General features: G+C 38.3%; 1 protein-coding gene across 3 annotated transcripts in view; it reads left to right on the top strand.

Moving 5' to 3' along the window:
* LOC101737606 (adenylate cyclase type 2) overlaps nucleotides 1-21,407 on the top strand; it is a 240,287-nt gene that overhangs the window by 177,559 nt on the left and 41,321 nt on the right. For all 3 annotated transcript variants that reach the window (XM_012696130.4, XM_062671268.1, XM_062671269.1), the window contains exons 6-8: nucleotides 11,687-11,899; nucleotides 17,022-17,149; nucleotides 18,797-18,955. In XM_012696130.4, coding sequence (XP_012551584.1) covers nucleotides 11,687-11,899; nucleotides 17,022-17,149; nucleotides 18,797-18,955 — 500 coding nt within the window. The remainder of the gene's footprint in view (nucleotides 1-11,686; nucleotides 11,900-17,021; nucleotides 17,150-18,796; nucleotides 18,956-21,407) is intronic.

Here is a 21,407-nt window from a genome sequence, read left to right as displayed (position 1 = left end):
ACATTCATACAATTTTTTTTTTTTTTTTTTATTGCTTAGATGTGTGGACGAGCTCACGGGCCACCTGGTGTTAAGTGGTTACTGGAGCCCATGGAAATCCACAACGTAAATGCGCCACCCACCTTGAGGTATGAGTTCTGAGGTCTCAGTATAGTTACAACGGCTGCCCTACCCTTCAAACCGAAACGCATTACTGCTTCACGGCTGAAATAGGCAGGGTGGTGGTACCTACCGGTGCAGATTCACAAGAGGTCCTACCTCAAGTAAATTTGATTTGTTCCTAGTAAAAAAAAAGAGTTAAATTAATAACAATAATATAGCCCACTGAGTTTCTCGCCGGATCTTCTCAGTGGATCGCGTTTCCGATCCGGTGGTAGATTCTGCGAAGCACTGCTCTTGCTAGGGTCAGTGTTAGCAACTCTCCGGTTGAGCCCCGCGAGCTGACCTACAAACGTTAGGGTGAAGCTGAAATAGCCTCTCAAGGCTATCAGCATAGGTAGGGAAAAAAAAAAAACAATAATAATAACATCGCACTAAAACGGCCATTACTTAGAATTCCGTGATATCTCCTCATATCACACAATTTGACACAAGGAAAACTCACAAGATAAGTAGCTCACGTGTAACCCGGTCATTGTTTGTAACATTATCAGGTAGATAACATATCACCGCTGTGTTTGATCTGACAAGAGTTTTCGGGGTTGATATGTAATTGACCCACATTGTTACTGTTTTCAACAATTCGCAACGAATGAATCTGAAAAGCTACAGGAAATTGTTACAGCTTCCCAAGCACCTCCGAAGGAGACCTCACAGTTCAAGGGCAGTTGCTTCGCGAATTCACCACCTTTTTTATTGCTTAGATGGGTGGACGAGCTCACAACCCACCCAGTGTTAAGTGGTTACTGAAGCCCATAGACATCTACAACGTAAATGCGCCACCCACCTTGAGATATAGGTTTTAAGGTCTCAATTACCTATACAGTTATAACTACTGCCCCATCCCTCAAACCGATACGTATTACTGCTTCACGGCACCCGTGCGGACTCACAAGAGTTCCTACCACCAGTAAGACCTACTACTACCAGATGGCGATCCGCTGAGATCTGGCGAGATAGTCAGCGGGCTGGTTCTATGGACTGGGTTCGACGAGTCTGGCTACCAAGGTCCACAGGAACAGAGGCATAGGCTTGCACCTAGTACTAGAGCTACAAGCGTCTAACATGCTAGTGGATCGGATCGATTCGTAAGAACGTGTGAACGTTCACGTAAGTGAACTGAATAATTTGGTCTATATTAACGGCCGTCTGGTGTAGTGGTAAGTGACATGGTCACTACATAAGGGGGTCGCGGGTTCGAATCCAGCCAAGGGAAGATATTTGTATGATAAATATAAAAATGTATTTTCCAGGGTTATGGATGTATATTAAATATATGTATGTGTATAATAAAGATCTTACATTTATTTGCGTTATCTGGTACCTGTAACACAAGTTCTTTACGAACTTAGCACGGGACCAGTTAACGTGGCGTGATTGTTAGTAAATACTTATATATAAAAAAGAAGGAAAAACTTGAATTATCAAAGATAGCATGGTATTGGAAAAATGAAAGACAGCGAAGCTAACCCCCATTGGAAATGGCGAAAAATCACATACCGGAAATAATGCATATAGAAATCTATTGAAGATTTTCGAATTTTCCTGATAGTAAACGCGAAACAAAAGTTATTTTAACCAGTCTTATCTTACCGATTAAATTTGTTTTGCAATTTCCTTTACAAAGATGCTTTCAAAATAATCCTTTTGCCACTTCCCGTAATTATAAAACTTAGAAAATTCAATTCCTTTGCTACTTTTTGTACAAAGGAATTTAATTTTGTTCAGCTGAATGTTGTTAATTATTTATGATCATATTTTCATATTATTTAACATCGAAGGATTCAAAGAATTTGATCATAACGTAAATGGGGTATATAATCACTACGAATTTATTAAACCGCATTTGTCATTTGGAAAACACTCTAAAAGCTAATTATATCCTGATTTCACAAGACGAAATTCCAAGTAAGCCCTACATTATTTTGCACTCTATGTGGCGTGACGCATGATTCATTTCGCCTTGAATCCATCCAGTTTGCGTGTAATTGTATTGCAGAATAAATAGACGATAAAGTATATAATTAGTGTTGGTTTTTGGATGACAGATTTCTGTAAAACTTTACCTTGTTCATATTATCTTTTTTTTCTACCTAAGCTGGTGGTTTTGAGAGACCATTTCAGCGTAACCGGGCAAGTAGGTGATCTCACGGGGCTCAAACCTGACTTTGTCACTAACAGGAAGCTTATCAAGAGCCGTGCTTCGCAGAATCTACTACCGGATTTGAATCGCGACCGACTGAGAAGATCCGGCGAGAAACTCAGTGGGCTGTACCTGTGGGTTAAGTTACACGTCGAACCTATGGTATCTATGGGCTCTAGTGATTAGAAGGGCGCTAGATGGTCGTGCTTACGATTGCATATCTAAGTTAATAATATAGCGCAGTGATTAGCGAAACATCTCAGATAAATATGACATCAAACTCTTTCACAATCAGCCGACATATTTAGTACTAAGGAAGCATAATAGATATGAAATGATCGATAATGATCAGTAGCGAACTCAGGTGCTAAAAGAGCCCCCCCCGCTTGCTCAAAAGACCCCCATCTACCGCTAATTTATATTATTGATTCATTTCAGTCCTTATTTGTATGAAAATGAGACTTGGACCTCAATTATTTTAAGAAATCAATGCGCTTTGATAGTAGACTACCATTAATGGATACAATTGAAACTTTAGCATTATGTGATAAGGTGAGTGAGTAGTAAGACGGTATTCAATTTAAGTTGTCTATGCCTTCCGAAAACCACTTTACACCAGCTACCAACCCAAAAATAAAAATAAAAATTAAAAGTATCTTTGTAGTGGCAATGTAGTATTTTTACTTTCTATATCTCGAAAAAATAATAATACTAAGTTTAAAAAATATTGTTAGTAGAAAACACTAACGATATAATAATATATAATAGAACAGAAAAAATACGGCAAAAACCTGAATCGTGCTAACAACATTTTCAAGGTAAGTTAGCTTATCAACAAGATCCGAACAACATTCGGATCGTCAGCCTACCGAGCAATAACACCCTTTCCTTTATCGATATCAACAAAGTGATTTAATAATAACGCGAATCGAATATAATATTGAAATTGATTCTGTTCTTGGAAAAATCAAATTACAGAGAAGAAAACATTGGCAGGAAAAACAAAACTCCAATATTTTTAGTTATTAATATTTTCTTTTTCGAATTCAATCATCATCGTTATTAGCTTGGTATTTTTTTAAATTAGTTTTTAGTTTACATTGACTTCAATAAAAATGTTTAATTTTGTCTAATATTGCATCGAGCCAAAATATGATTGCTATATGAGCGATTCTCAAATTTACTTAGTCGGTAATCATATGCACTTACAAAAATTTTTTTTTTTTCCTACCTAAGCTGAGAGCCTTGAGAGGCTATTTCAGCGTAACCCTAACTTTTGTAGGTGAGCTCACGGGGCTCAAACCTGATGACTTACAAACAGCAATTTGGACAATGTCTTGTATGAATTAAGAGACTTAGTCTTAGAAGCAATTTCTATGCATTTCAAATTCTAATACAGAAAAATACAAAATTAGTAATTTCTTAGCCTTAGAAAAAAAAAGAACTCTATTCAAATATCGCGTGCCAAATGATTACTTACATAATCGTAGGAACTTCATCATTTCTTAATACAATTGCTATTGCGTTTTTTTTTTGCTTTGACAATGAAGCCAACACGCTAAAACGTTAGGCAAGCACGCAGCTACAAGGTGAATCAAATTACAGCCTTCTAATGATAAGATGTAGACATGGACACATTTTTGGTCTTGTGAAATGGTTTCACTGTATTCAGTACTGGAAATATAGAGAATCGGTTACCCGGTTAACGTTAAAAGGGAAGAAATGTGGCCCTAAAAGTTGAATCGATTCATTTTTTTTAAACGAACTCTGGTCCAGCGCATATTGTCATTTATAATGTGAATTAGAATGCGGATCAGCCTAAAACATCGTCACCCCATCTTATCCCGCGGATGTTGTAAAAGACGATTAAGAGAATCACTGAACAAAAACAGTAGTGGTCTCTGATTATCATTTTATATCTCTTTTTGTTTTATTATTTAGATGGGTGGACGAGCTCACAGCCCGTCTGGTATTAAGTGGTTACTGGAGCCCATAGACATTACAACGTAAATGCCGCCACCCACCTTGATATATGAGTTCTAAGGTTTCAGTATAGACTAACTAACCCTTTAAGCCGAAACGCATTACTGCTTCACGGCAGAAATAAGCAGGGTGGTAGTACCTACCCGTGCGCACTCACAAGACATCCTCCAACAGTAATTACGCAAATTATAATTTTGCGGGTTTGATTTTTATTACACGATGTTATTCCTTCATCATGGAAGTCAATCGTGTACATGTACATAATATTTCATTATAAAAATTTGTACCCGCCAGCGGCATTCGAACACCGGTGCATCGCAAGATACAAATACACCGTACGTCTTATCCTTTAGGCCACGACGACTTCTTTGCAATGGCCAGCTGGCCTTTTGTGGTCGTAGGGTGTGTTGTGGGCCTGCATATTAGGTACCATCATCTTGACTGTTTCTACCGCTCTGGTCTGAACATGTCTTCCGGCCTGAAGGGTGGGTCAGCCGTTATACAACAAAACTGACGCTGGACTTTATATGTGAAGGTAGTTTTCGCATTATCACATCTATAGTCTCCAATAACGACTTAACAACGGCTATATAACGAGTACGAGACTGACTCGAGGGTTCAGCAGTTTCAGTCCCTGACAGTTGCGCCAAGGGTCGTGGATTCGATTCCCAGATCAGGCAAATATTCGTTTGATATACCCATATCACAGGAAATCCTAAATTAGGGACGGATGACTGTACATCATTTGCTCCCAGTAATTTATTTATTTCTTACTAAATTACATAAACAAAGCGTCCCCCTCTTAAATTGTTAACAACAATAGCAAAAGCGCTAAGCAGCGTCGTCTTACAATAGTTTTGTTTACGTAGCAGACTAGATTGTAATTAAATATGATATGAAAATAGTACCTATATTGAAAATATTAGTTGTTTTTTTAAGATCGTGTTTTGTGTGTCTGTTCTGAGATAGGGTATATGTAGCTGTCAGACCGTTCCCGCCTTCCTATAAGACCATAATTGCGCGTGCCGTTCGATTTTCAATCGTACGACCTGCAAACAGTTAGACGTCGTAGATTTTGGTGGTCTCTTTGATTTGTACCGTCTGTTTGAGGGGACGTACTCTGATTGGCAAACGTAGTGCAGGATGCCTTCAGGTTCGGTGGAGTGACGATCTATGCAGGGTGGCTGGCAAGAGCTGGATGAGAGAAGCCCAGATCCATGCTCAGTGGCGTGCAATTAGAGATGCCTATGACCAACACTGAACTGCTATAGAGTGATTATTATGCTGATGATGACTCTGAAGACTAGTTTCAAATAATCCCGTCCTCACACACGAGCCGAACGTAATGCAGTGGCCTTTGAACATGCTTGAACATGCATAGCTTTGAACATTTCGATTCGTTTTAAGGCATTTATCGTACGAACCGTGGCGTCGTGACCTCGTCGCAAAAATAGGAAACGACTTGTCGTTGCCGAGTGTTGTGGCATCGATGCTCGGCGACGACGAGTCGTGCAAGGCGATGCTCGACTTCTGCGAGTGCACCATCTCGCAGAAGGAGGTGGCGGGGCGCATGAGAGACGCACAGGCCCGCCGCCGTCGAGTGAGGGCCAGGGAGGCGATCTCGCCCTGGCCCTTTATGTGCTTCGGGTCTTCTTCATATATCAGTTTGGGGACCGGTGAGGGGGTCTAGAAAGATGACGTGCAAGCTGCTCTGCACGCGTTTTACACAAGAGTATCATTGACCCACGCTGGTTCTGACACAGCAAGGTATTTCATGGGATAGCCCATTCTAACCGGAGCCATCTAGGCGGGCTTCGGATAGCTTTTCGACCGAGCGAGCTGGTGGTCGTGGCGTCGACGACTGTCGGTCCGGCGTCCCGAGGGGCAGGGTAATAAGAGAGATGTGTTCCGCATTAAACGCTTCACTTTCCCCCCCTTTGCCTTTTCATGAGTTCTGTCTTATGCGAGGTTCGGACGTGGCTTGTTGAGCAACAAGAACAGGAAGTTTTTGGTTGGTTTGACTCCCGTCATCCCCAGTGGAGGGCGGAAGTCCAGCGATTTCCTCGTGACAAAAAAAAATGGCCCTACAAATAACTCACCTCAATCACGTTATGGAATGTCCATCAAAATGAGTTTGACAGATTAATCCAAGGCAACTTAGTTGTATACATACATTTTTTCTTCGACTTATCATGTAAGTTATCACCATTTTCACCACCAAACTTTTATTACGAGAGTGGATCAAATACTGTAAAACTGAGACTCAGGACTCATGTTAAAAAGTGGTGGCGGTAAACATCCGGTAGTAGGAAACAGAATGAACACAAATTATTAAAAAGAAATATTCACTACAACATAGCCGACGTAACTTTAGTCACGAATGACAAACAAAGCACGAATTTAAATATAATAAACTACATCAAATAATAAATTCGATCGGTTTCCTGAACAGCCTACGTGACAGACGACGTGTTCGAATGATAATAAGCGGTTATTGTTATCGGGCCGGTCCGTAAAACGGCCTCCGCATTTGTGACCTCTCCGATAAATCACATTTCAACACGTCTTAGTGTTTTTAAGCGTAAACAATAATTAACTTGAATCATAACACGATTTTTTACCTTTTTTATTGCTCATGTGGGTGGTCGAGCTCCTGAGCCCATAGACATCAACAACGTAATTACCGCACATTCTTGAGACTTAGAGTCTCAGTTTTATAGAACAACGGCTGCTCGACCCTACAGTAGTAGTAGTAGTAGTAAACGCATTACTGCGTCACTTCAGAAATAGGCAGGACGGTGGTATCTACCCGTGCGGGCTTACAGAACGTCCTATCGGTAAAAATCTACTGTAGTGTAGCTTCACCTGCCTAAATTTACGCGCCTAACAAATATTAATGACAATGCAGTAATTTTATTACTTTAATTTGGTACTTTGACCTAATATCCTGATCAGGATGTTCAGATTAAAAGATGATTTCATTTGATATTTAATTCGATTATCGAACGAAATCTAGTCGCTAGTAAGGCAAGGATGTCACATCCATCGCAACATACTAATACCTACAACCTACCCATGACTTCGCAGGCAGCGTAGCAATCGAACGATACCACACCCAGCGAGAGGCAGCCCTGGTTTCTGATGCATTAAAAAACCACCGCCCTGCCTATTTCTGCCGTGAAGCAGTAACGCGTCTCGATTTGAAAGGCGAGGCAGCCGTTGTACAATAAAACTGAGACTTTAGAACTCATATCTCAAGGTAGGTTTTACCGATTACCAGTAGGAACCGATTAGCAGTCCAGTTACGTTTTGCATCTCACCTAAGACATAGAGACGTAAATTAATAAAGTCGTTTAACTTGTTAAGAAGTGCTCAAGGCTGCTCAATTGTGAGACGGTCGTCAACAGATCAAGGCCGTTAATTTTACTAAAACAACAACTTTTTTTTACGTCTTGCTCAAATAATTACCATAACGTACGTGCGGTTTATTTTATGATAATGGCTAATAGTATCTATCACCTTTGGTTGAATTTTAGGGATCAATATTTGTTTTTTCGTTTTTTTTTTATATTGTCGAAAAAGGCGCCGAAGGGAAATTAACAGCAATTATTTTCTTCAACTCGCGATGTTAATTGATTTAGAAACTTTGCCTATGAGTATCTGTGTAACACCAAAACAGAAGGTTGGTACATATATAATATATATCATACTTAATATTATAAAGAAGAAAGTTTTGGTTGTTTGTTTGTATTGAATAGGCACCGAAACTACTGAACCGTTTTGAAAAATTCTTTCACTGTTTGGAAGCTACACTATTCCCGAGTGACATAGGCTATAATTTTTTTTGGAAAAAATTAGGGATCCTTACTAAAACTCCAATAATGTAACCCAAGGTGTAAAAAAATACCTAAAATATTCTTTACATCGCGTGCCCTGCGAAAACTATTGATGATAGAATAAAATAATGTACTACGACTTTGTAGAACAGCATCCGCGACAGCATATGTCTAACTATTATAGTTATGCCGCAATATGTGTCCTTTTATTTAAAAAAAATAATACAACGTCAAATATCCTTAAAATTTTTGTTAAAGACCCGAGCGAAGCCGGAGCGGCCCGCTTGTATAATATAAATGTATATTATTAACACTTCTACCTAATTATTTTTAAAAGGATTATATTATAACACTAGCGACCCGCCCTCGCTTCGGAAACATTAAAACATACATGAAACAAAAAAATAAATAAAAAAAAAATAAAAAAAAGTAGCCTATGTTCATCAGGGACAATGTCAGCTTCTAATGGAAAAAGAATTTTTCAAATCGGTCCAGTAGTTTCGGAGCCTATTCGAAACAAACAAACAAACAAATCTTTCCTCTTTATAATATTAGTATAGAGTATAGAAAAAGAAAATGAAAAAACCGCAGATAAATTCAAAATAATATACACAAGGATGTCAAAAAAGACGGTCCACATTAATAATGCTACAAAGATGTTAAAAACTTCTGCTTAGTTCGGGTTTTAATTTAAAGATCAAAGCATTTGTCATCTGCCATTGGGGCATTCCTAAACGTAATCCGATGACGCAAAAACGGTCAGTGCAGTGACGTCAGAGGTGGAATTATGGGCAGGTATGAGTAATAAGATGTCTACAAGACCGCACGTCCGCTTGGTAGAAAGCCGTTTCTTTTTTGTCGACGGTTCCAGCTAACTGTTCCCCTGTTAGTGCTAGTCACGGATGACCGTGTTCTCGAACGTAAATATTCGTACGTCAGAAACTGTAAATTAAACTAATGAACCCGAGCGACGCGCAAGCGAGCAAATGGGTAAGACGCCCGGTACACTCGTGTCGTGGGATGCGAAGATGCAGCGATTCAAATTTGGCAACTTCGTGCTAACGGTTGCGATAAAGAAACTATTGTGATATGGGAATAAGATGGAGAAATAAGGATTCGATTCGAATTTGTAAAAAATATAAAAACGGAATGGCACAAACATGGCATCAGGTATGCTGTGAAAATATCGTACATCCTGGCTTAGTAGGCGGGATTACCGATGCGACAGTATAATCGAGATTTCGATGCCGCATTTCGTATTTTGTTATGCATAACTCAAAAATCTCCAAACCCTACAATCCCGCTTTTGCAGGTTAGCTGTCGGAGCTCCGTGGTTCGTGAGGAACGTTGACCTACACGATGACCTGGGCCTTGAATCGATCAGGAAATACATGAAGTCAGCGTCGGAACGGTACTTCGATAAGGCTATGCGTCACGCAGGAGCCAGTCACCGTCGACGCCCTAGACACGTCCTTATAGATTCATCAGATCCAATAACCTTTGCATTAGACGCCTTCAGCTCTAACACTCGGAGCAGGCTTAGGGACTGTGGTATAGCGTACTTGTGGAACTCGGCAAAGAGTTCGACGTGCAACCTAACCCATGCATCAGCTCGCTGAGTTTCTCGCCGGATCTCCTCAGCGGGTCGCGATTTCGATCCGGTGGTAGATTTATTCGCGAAGCAACTGCTCTTGAGTTGTTAGGTCACCTTCGGAGGCGCTCGGGCAGCTGTTAGCAAATCCCACCTCTCCTGGCTGAGCCTTTGCTTGCCCATCTGTCCTGGTGAAACTGGAAAGGCCTCAGGGCCACCAGTAAACCTTCAATCATAAAAAAAATAATTAAATGTCTTCGCTTTTGATGAGGAAGCGGAGGCGAAGATCTTCCACTGAGCGGGTGATATTGCTCGGTAGATCGAAGGCCCGAACGTAGCTGTTCGGAACTTGTAGGTGTATATGCAAGCTTATCTTGACAATGTCGATTATCAGGCATCTGTCAAATATCTTGTGTTGTATGATAGCTACCCGCCACAGGGTAATCGATTTAAGTGATTAATAATTTTCTGTGGTATGTCACGTTTTTCCCAGTAAATAAAGTCAATAGATATTTTATTCTTAATTAAATTAAAATAAAAAACTAAATGGTAGTTAGGACGATGGACGAAAACTGGAGGAATTAAACTTTAGACGTCCGTGACTACGAAAACTGTAAAGTAATATTCGAAGAGTCGGAAAAAGCTAAAAGGACAATAGAAAACGCGAAATTAAAACCGTAAAAATAGTTTTAATTATGTTTACGATTCACGAAAAGTGAATAGCTTGAATTTGTGAGACTGAGCTTAACCTTCATACAGCATGCGTTCAAAATGTGCTAATCGGTGATACGGTTATGACAATTCAGGACACTAACCGTGTCTTGAGGTTGGTAAACAATATTTTTGAGGTCACTCTCAAGAGAATTTAGAAATCGTTCTAAATATTTTTCAATAATTTCATGATGCATATGCTCCAAGTGCCGAGGATCCATTATATAAGTGAAAAATAAACAAAGTTTATGGGGTATCCTATAACACCAGCGGCATTGCCGGGGCGGTCTAGTAGGGTCTGGTAGGGTCGCCGTACCGCGGAGACCGGCGTCGTTGGTCGTCGACTATCGTCTCGATGACTCGTCCGTCGGGCGTCCGGGGGGCGCCGTGAGTCTGGTTGTAAAGTTCACTGCCGGAACCCCCTTACTCTGACCGGGTTTTGACCCCGAGCGAAGATCGGACGTCGGGTGTAAGAGCGCAGGAGAATCGCTTCGTGCGCTAGGGCCCTAAGACGTCTTTGGGGCCGCGGTCTGCTCCCAACATCTGCAGAACGTCAAGTCCCACATACACCGCACGCCCTCTCTCTATTTAAGGGGCTTTGAAAACGTGAACTCCATAAGAAAACCAATACGCGTTTCAATAAACGTTAATTTGTATTTAATTATTTTTTTTGTAAAACATCACCTCGTGTTTATTTACAGCATAGACACAAATAAACATGCTCGCGGACCTAATGGAAGGAATTCTCGATTCAAGACATGTATTTCTTCATGTCAATAACATTTAATTTTATTATTGTATTCTCTCATAACAGCTTTATCTGTCTACATCTGAATGATTTAGGTACATAATAATGGGTTATTTGGTTGCCACAAGCGCCTGCAAGAAGATCAGAGCATATTTTCTCAATTGAATTTAGTGTATAAAAGTTTTACCATAATGTTTGTTACGGGTTTTAGCATATGATAGGACATATGGTAGGACCTCTTGTCCGCATGGGTAGGTACCACCACCCTGCCTATTTCTGTCGTGAAGCAGTAATGCGTTTCGGTTTGAAGGGTGGGGCAGCCGTTGTAACTATACCTACTTGAGACCTTAGAACTTATATCTCATTTGGTGGGTGGCGCATTTACGTCGTAAATGTCTATGGGCTCCAGTAACCCCTTAACACCGGCTGTGAGCTCGTCCACACATGTAAGCAATAAAAAAAAAATTATGCAAGAATTTACACTTGACCGCTCATTTTGAATACATTGTTGGCAGGTAAAACGTTCGATTATGCTGAAAATGGCGGACGCGTGCGTCGACACGTCGAAGCAGACACGCTTCCACAAGATGCACGTGCAGAGGCACAACAACGTCAGCATACTGTACGCCGACATCGTGAACTTCACGCCGTTGTCGGAACGACTCAGCGCATCGGACCTGGTGAAGACTCTGAACGAACTATTCGGGAGGTTCGATCAAATTGCACAGGTAAGAATCGTAATATGAATATGGCGCGTTAGATGGTACGATGTCCAATACAAGTGACTTCAAAGTCTCTGTTGACTGATTTTTCTCCTAGCTATTCGCTGGTAGCCTATGGGGCTATTACAGCTACACCCAGACGGGTAGGTTAGCTCACGGAATCAACTTTAGAGAATTTGCTAACACTAGCCCTATCAAGAGCAGTGCTTCGCAGAATCTACCACTGGCTCGGAATCGCGACCCACTGAGAAGATCCGGCGAGAAACTCGGTGGGCTGTGTTTGAGGGTTAATTTACTCGTCGAGCCCTTCGTCGCAAGCGACGGGTTCGACGAGAACGATGACCGGTGCTTGAGGTACCTAAAAGCACCGTTAGTGGATCGGGAGGATCCGAAATGCCGTGTTTGGGGCGACGTCGACTGCTTTCCATTCTGTCCGCAGGATCGGGAATGTAGTTACCGGCGGCTACGATGAGAGGGTTCTCGTGTCGTGCCGCTTTATCGAAGTGGACACCACATAGCCATGTATAGTAATCTATGAAAAATGATTTACTTTCACAACCATTTTACAGTCTCGTAAAGTGTAAATTTTGAAATTTAATTTCTAATTTTATAATCATAGTTTCAAATTCTGATCCACTATAATTATTGCTTTAATAATTCGAACGGGAAGGATCCGGGTACAAAATTTAATAACAGCAATTATTACGATGAACCCGACGACTAAGTGAGCGATACTTCATTTTATTCGAGACTCCTGATATATATACATTTATAATTAAAAACGGTTAAAGAAATATAAGATCTATGAACATCTAATTGTACTTATTGATATAATTTTAAATAAGACTTTCAATATGTTGGTCTGTAAAAATAAAGTTTTTGGAACGAAGTTCCTTATGGGACGATGCGGAGGGGTACCCTAACCGGGAAAAAACGTCCGTAACGTAAGATTTTTATTAGTAATGCACACAGTGTACGACTTAACTTTGTAGTAACGTACAAAAAATAGCATATTTTTATTATATATTTTTCATAAATCATTGTGAATAAAATAAAGTTGATAACTTTGTAAAGTAGTTTTTTTTATCAATAAAAAATCATAATAAAAAAGTGTGTGTGTCCGCTCCGACGCACGACTGGAGTTTACTGGATATAAAAAATTAAACGAAACAATACGAGAAATAGTTCTATATTACGACAACACGATACACTACAGATTATTAACAAATTAACGAGACACAAAACAAACGACTAACAAATATATGAAAATACAATAATGAGAGAAACGCGCGATCAGTACGAGGCTTTGTGGCGGACTGCCGGCGCAGCAGCCCGGCGTCACCTGCGATAACGCGGCCGCGCGTTGGCTCCTGATTGGCGCGCGCACGCATCACGCAATCAGGAGCCAATCAGGCGCATAACGCATTTCGTGTGACATGCTAGTACGATTTTGGTCCCCATAATTTTCATACCCCGGGCCTATATATGTAAATCGATTCTAAAGGAGTAAACTCCAAAAATGTATACCCGAATAATTATTTTCTTTATACCTCGAATAGAACTTAAAATTAATATTTTTATAATAAGAAACTAACTTCGTTCCTATCCGGTGTCCCACGAGACCACACATCTTTTTTTTTAATAAATACGAGTCAATACCTCGCCTCGGTTCGTGAATGAATTGAGAAAATTCGTTTAGCTTCATTTCTAACTTAGATTATAACGCCGGGTCAATATCATAATTCGTTTTCATTTTAAAGGGCTTGTAAAATTGGAATCGGTAATCTGATTTCCAGGATTAACAGAAATTCGATCATAAATTTCCTTAAGCCTTAATTCGCCATTTTTATTGCCTTCGAAGTCAGTGACCCTAAAGTCTATGTAGTGGTGAGTTGGTCCTGTCAGTAATAGGGAGATAGCCAAGCTGCCCAAGCCTGGGGACTGATTTTAGCCTCGTTTGAAGAGCATAGTATTGCGTTAATAATAATAAAATAATAATAATAATAAAATAAATAAATAAAGACGTATGTATGTTTATTTCTTATAGGTATCTTGAGGTGGCCAGGAAATTGAATAAATGCGTTTACTTCTTCAAATACAAATTAAATTGGTTTTAGTTATTTTACAAAAATAGAATTGACATGCGCGTCCATCTTTTTTCTTAATTTTGACAGTTGGTGCCACTATTGCGTTTCCTGATTTGCTATTGGTTCGTGCGATATGACGTCATCGTTGGCCAATCACAGCCATCAATGTATGACGCGACGTTGATTCGTTAACACATAGAATGCAGCAAATAATTTATTGAAAATACCAATCTATCTTGCATGGATACAATGACATACTATTTTGTTTGGATGTTTATGATGTTTATTACATTGACGGCAATGTTAGTAATACATTGTGCTAGTGGTAGCCAAAGTCTATGAGGTTGTTGTAGTAGTAGTAGTAGTATAAGTAGTTGGAATAACTCCTTAAACTGCCAACTAGCAATTAGGTAAGGAAAAAAATAAAAATAAAATACATTCACCGTCCTTAATTGAATTAAATATTCATAATTGCTAGTTTGTTCTCTAAAGAGGTAACGAATACTCAGTGTAGTGTTATAATTTGATTGTTTGTTAAAGGAAATTGTTCTGAAGTCGCCGTTTTGAATTCTTCAATGGCTTTCTTATAATTAATTGTCAATAAAGCGTATCAAAGGAACGGTTCTTTTGTAAAATTTTATCAAATTTCGAATGCTTTCGTTTTTGGGACTACTACAATAAGCAGAAAAATCCTGTTTTTACACACTGCGTGATTGCTGTATCATAGAAAGCTAAAGATTCTCAGTATCAGAAATTCAACATTTGTTGAATGTTCATTCTAGATTTGTTCCTCGAAAAAGTGATTTAATACTCTAGAATAGTGACAATATAGGCGGGTGGGTCGCATTGATTTTTGGATTTGCGATCCCATCACCCGCTAATATCAAAATTAAATACGATCATATTATTAATTTGACAAATTATTTATTATTAGTAATCAAATACAATTACACTAACAATAAGCGATTTCGTTTCAACACATTAGAATAATAGTTTAATGGTCCACTCAAGTGAAAATGAATTCCAAACAATTTATAGTAATTAGTGTAATAAAGACAAAATACTAGATAAAGCAGAACGCTGTTATAAATAAATGACCCAAAAAAAACCATTAAGCAAATCGAACTTAATGTCCCAGAAGAAAATGAAATTATAGCCAGAATGTGGTCAAACAAAAATAATATTTAGGAACATGAATTTTAGGCGAAGATTTCATTGTCCTATTGGATCTGATTTATGGGAAATGCTTTGTTCATTCTTTAAATAAAAATATATCAATTAAAATGTAATTGGATTTTTCTTCACTAAAGAGGAGAGTGTATTAAATACATAAATTTATATGAATACTGTAATCCGATCCGCAGTAGCGAATGGTTATTGGATTTGATGGGTAAGGACGTGGGATCCGTGAGGACGTGAAGAAACCTTCTATATAGTAGTGCCAAAAACTCTACCGTGTTGCATTATAATCGGATGAATAGCTTAGAGTACAAAAAATCATTTTTAATTTACATTAATAGGTGACTCATGTTTCAGTTTTTTTTTAGATTCTTTTAGTCGTTAATTAAGAGGATCAGTGTTCATATACCTAGCTCACGAGATGTAGTTTCGTAAAGATGAAACTCCATTCGCATCCCAAAAATCTACAGGTCATCATTTGGAATTTTGTGGTAATGAGTCGACCACAAAATTCAACTCAAAAACCTTTAACTATTTCTAAAATGGATTGACGTCAGAAGAAGAGTTAGAAAAAAAAAGAAGTGAAGTATCTTATGGACGCCCGGTTGAAACCTAGTTCGTTTCGCTCGAGCTTTTTTTGTATTTGTAGTAATCATTCAATAAAAAATAAAGTCGTATAAAGTTGTTAAAAAATAAATTAAAAAAATTTACGCGCATGTCGATTTACCTATGTTTGTAAAAAAAACAATAAAAATAGATAAATAAACATTAAATTTATAAACATATTTGTGTATATTATATTCTCAAAATAATAAAAATCGATAAAAACAAATTTCAGTTTCTTATTTGATCGGGAAGTGCCTCAAAAATCAGTACAAAGTCAGTTTTTGGTGTGGTTTTTCATTGTTACACTTTTTTCCGTCTAGCTCCTTGGCCCGCGAATAATCTGAATCTGCGATTAGAGATTCTGTTCCGAAAATACGAGCAAGAACATTAAATTTTTCATCACAGTAATTTATCGTTAAGTTGTAACAACGATTTGCTATTACCGGAGTGGTGCAGAGCCACCGCACGCCGTCATTCATGCCCTGACGGCATGAATAATCAATAGTTTTAACAAGCTGAAGAGTGATGGATGAATGTCTGTTCAGCTGAATTATAAATAAACGTTTTTAGCGGTTAACGACAAAGGAAAGACTTCTACTGAGAGGGTGAAATTTCCCGGTAGACCGACGGTCCTGATACCTATGTACTTACTGACTGATACATATATGCGAACTAATCATGAAAATGTAATTAACGCAATTCAGACATTTGTCAAATATCTATCAAATATGACTGGTGGTAGGACCTCTTGTGAGTCTGCACGGGTAGGTACTACTGCCCTGCCTATTTCTACCGTGAAGCAGTAATCCGTTTCGGTTTGAAGGGTGGGGCAGCCGTTGTAACTATACTGAGATTTTAGAACTTATATCTCAAGGTGGGTGGCGCATTTACGTCGTAGATGTCCATGGGCTCCAGTAACCACTTAACACCAGGTGGGCTGTGAGCTCGTGCACCCACCTAAGCAGTAAAAAAAAACTTGAGACCTTCGAACTTATATCTCAAGGTGGATGGCGCCTTTATGTTGTAGATGTCTATGGGCTCCAGTAATCACTTAAGACCATGTGGGCTGTAAACTCGTCTATCCATCTAAGAAATAAAAAAATAAAATAAAATAAAATCTTCTTATATTTGATAGCTACCTGCTACACATATTTTATTGGCCTATGAATAAGACCATTATTTGGCTTTAATTTAGTTGGAACACTAATATAGTTCATTTTATGAATGTTATAATGTAAATATTTTCATGTTCATAGGAAAATCAGTGTATGAGAATCAAGATCTTGGGTGATTGCTACTACTGCGTCTCCGGCTTGCCAGTTTCAAGACCTAACCATGCTTTCAACTGCGTCAATATGGGCCTACAAATGATTGACGCTATCAGGTAATTTAGTAGAGCATAAGTCACAAAAGACGGAAAAATCAATGTTCCCAGACACATTTATAAACAACTAGCAGCCCGCTCCAGCTTCGCTCGGGTCTTTAATAAAAAAATCCAAATTAACAATCATAATACACACATATCAACCCTTCTATATCCGTCATCTTACTAAAAAAAGAAAATTATAAAGATAGTTTTGAATAACCTTGGGTTTAATTATTGGAGTTTTAGCAAGGATCCCTATTTAAAAAATAAAAAAAAGAATATAGCCTATTTCACTCTGGAATAGTGTAGCTTCCAAACAGTGAAATAATTTTTCAAATCGGTTCAGTAGTTTCGGAGCCTATTCAATACAAACAAACAAATCTTTCCTCTTTATAATATTAGTATAGATTAGTATAGTATAGATGAATCTATTATACACAGTATATGCTATTCTTTCCAATTCTCCACTATTAGCAGTTTTATTTACATCGTAATATAGCTTACCACAAACTCTTAAATTTATAAATAATCATATCTATAAAAAAAACAACGTCAAATATCGTTGAAAATTTTGTTAAAGACCCGAGCGGAGCCGGAGCGGGCCGCTTGTCATTTTAAACAATTTTAAGTGAAATAGATGTTTTTTCTAATTGTCTCACAACGTACAAGAAAAATCTGTCGCGGATCATTTCCCAATTAAATATAAATTAATTTTAAGCAATTAATCAAATGTAATCAAATCTTAGTTATATAACTTTTTTGTTGTTGTTAATGCACTGTCGATTGCGCCTATAATTGAGGTGACATCTGCCATGAACTTTTGTCAGTTTGTCAATGTTTTGTATTGGTGATCACTTTGTTGGTGCAACTTATTAAATAAATAAAATAAATAAACAAATAGACTCCCGCCAACGTCAGGCAGATGGCTGTTGTAAAATTAAGGGTTAAATCGAACTGTAGCATGGTAATCGGCGGACCTCAGCCATTGAAAAAAGAGTGCTAAGGAAAGGAGATGATGAAAAATACGTTTTTTTCTATTCAAATCTTGTTCTGGTTGCACTTTTTTTTATTGCTAAATGGGTGGACGAGCTCACAGCCCACCTGGTGTTAAGTGGTTACTGGAGCCCATAGACATCTACAACGTAAATGCGCCACCCACCTTGAGATATAAGTTCTAAGATCTCAGTATAGTTACAACGGCTGCCCTACCCTTCAGACCGAAACATATTACTGCTTCACGGCAGAAATAGGCAGGGTGGTGGTACCTACCTGCGCGGACTCACAAGAGGTCCTACCACCACTCACTTCTTGGTAGAGAAGGCCAAATTATAAGCTTAGTGGTTCTATGCCATCGGAACTTGGCGCTGTTTCATGGATGTATCCTCGATGTTCTACTGTATGGTCCATATTTGATAAGTCCAGCGTCGATTTTATTTGAGTTGAATGAATGTACCATCCAGGATGGACTGATCTCATAAAATCTGTGACTCACTCCAACATAAATGACTGCTCTCACTCTGCGAAACATCGTGCCACATGGCGTCGCATCGCGAGAGCATCGGTATCGCAGGATCCGACTGATGCATGACCACGACCACTCTGTCAAGAGTGTACGAATAGGAAGAAGAACCATCCAGGGTACCAAATTTTTTCATTTTTTACCAGATTCGTCCGTGAAGCGACAGGCTTTAACGTGGACATGCGCATCGGAATCCATACTGGGAACGTCCTTTGCGGCGTGTTGGGACTTCGGAAGTGGCAGTTCGACGTTTGGAGCGATGACGTCACGTTGGCGAATCACATGGAATCCGGCGGTATTGCCGGGTATGCGTTTATGTATAGTGTGTTCTCTCACAAAGATTTTAGAATAATTGCTTATCATACTTTATGCCTCAACTACCAGTTCTTTCTCCCTACCTATTAGCTAGTAGCCTGTTATTCAGAAACAAAAGAAATTTTCAGGTACTCCTATAGTATTTTTAGTTAGGCTATGTACATTTTTTATGCAAAAGTTATTATAGCACAAAATAAACAAACACAACTCCGAGACTAAGAAAAGCTTTTCATTTTTTGAAAAGTTCATTTTCAACAAATTTACTTGTGCAAAAGCGTTTGTTTCCAACGCTGTGTGACTAAGCTCACATCTCGTTATGAAGTGAAAACTTTTATTTCACAAAAGCTCTATGCTTTCTTCGTAGCAGGTAGATGGTGTTAGCTTTTTTCGTTTTAATAAGAATTCATATTCATTACCATTCGTAACAGATTTTTAAATAGAATTTTTCATTGCTGTAATTTCATATAAAGCACAAAACACAAAATGCTTAGCGTACTTTAGCACTTCTTTGTACTCAGATAATTGATTTTTACTTTCATATGTTACCGATCACCTAGATTTGATATAGTGGGCAGTAGTTTGGCTGCGTCCCTACCATTAATGATGTCCTTGAGTTCTAGTGAGATTAAACGGTATAAGTTTATGGTAAATAACATTTTAAAATCTGCGATGCTCACTATAGGTGTTTTGATCCTGTTTCCTGATCAGGACTAAAATCCGAGTACAGCAATCGCGTCATGGTAATACCGATTTTAGTCCCGGATACCGGAATATTGGTTGAAGACTTCCTTTGCGTGGAATAAATCCTGGACGACATCAATTCAACTCTCGCTAATCATTAAAATGTATTACCATTAAAACTGAAACAACATGTAAAATTTTAACCCGTAAGACGAAGTGATTCGAATTTAGCTTGCAATATTTGACCTAAATGAGCTTACATATGGCATATTAATAAAATTAAAAGCTTTGTTAAAGTAATTTTAATTATGTCCTTGCGAAATGTGAAGAAGTTATTATAATATACTTACTTATCGCCAAAGCTATTAACTACAATGTCGCACGTCACACGCAAAAACATAATTAGTGTAACATGCAAATTACGAAAAGAACGATCTTATTCTCTCCCTTCTTTCTCTAGGACTTTGTAATGCCAACGAAGGGAAGTCAGATCGATCAGGTCGTAGTACTGTAGAACTGTCTAGAAGGAGAGTTCTCATCTCTCTGACCTAGTTTTCGTCACATCTAGGTAAAAGGTTACAGAATTTGAACTATTGAAATCTGTTGCTCCGCAGTAGACTGCTCTGAAAGCAAATCAATTTCCATGGAGGCATGCTGGTCTCACGGTACTAAAACGTGGTCTGAATCTTCCAAAGCTTAAAACACCAGAATCTTGTTCATTTTCGCCCAAACCGTTATGCGTTTTGGTTTGAAGGGTAGGAGAGTCATTATTATTGCTTCTGGGAAACCGTGGTTACTACGTTGATTTGTCTGCAATGTCTCGTACTAATCCTCAATTTAGAATAACAAAAAATTGGTACTACTCACGGTACTACTCATGTCTAAAGATTAACAAATCAGTGAATGCGTAATGTTTTACCGCGATCTTTTCACCGCCATGAAACTGATTATTGTTAGCCATTAGGCAGTCAACTCGTCATTTCTCCAAGCCAATTACAAAAAACAAAAAAAAACATTAGCTGATTGGATGATTAACAATAAAGAATCACAATTTGTTAATTTCGTTCCTAATTCAAACAATTGTTAAACTTCAAAAGAAACAGACGGGCTATTTACGTACAACAAAAAAAAGCTTCTTCGCAAGTCTGACAAAGTTAAACAAGGTTAAAACAATTGTAATTTTTTTTTCATTTCGCTACCGTTTGTGTGTCTGAATTCAATGCGGCACATAAAATATTTCCTTTCTGTGTTTTATGTGTACATTCAATTTGATCTTAAAAAGAATTGCTTAAACGATAACTTTATTGAAGCTGAACAAACATTTTAGTGTTTTATTATTTATTTATTACACTTCATGTAAAAATTACATTGGCGGACTCAATGCCTAAGGCATTATCTACCAGTCAGTTTTAAAGTAATTATACCTCCTTTTAAAGTAAACTCTACCAGTTTTAAAGTGATTGATTGCTATTTTTATAAAGCTCATGAATGAAAATCTATCTGTATTAATTCAAGTTGGTTTTTTATTCTATTTAAATAAGTAAGTACGTTATTAATAATAGGAAGTACCAGTTTCCAGTATGTTAAACAGAGCAAGCTTTCGCCGAAGCACTCGAAGTCTTATTTCTACATATTTAGATGAAGAAAATCCTTTTATTCTTGTTATTTTCTTAATATACGTAGTTTTAAGTATTTAAACAACTATGGTTCCGTTTTCTGAAACGGTGTTATATGAAACGTCAATTTCGACTACTGTAGGTA

The sequence above is a fragment of the Bombyx mori genome, chromosome 11 (genome assembly GCF_030269925.1).
Source record: "Bombyx mori chromosome 11, ASM3026992v2".
Taxonomy (NCBI): Eukaryota; Metazoa; Arthropoda; class Insecta; order Lepidoptera; family Bombycidae; genus Bombyx; species Bombyx mori.
This window is presented reverse-complemented; position numbering and strand designations above follow the sequence as displayed.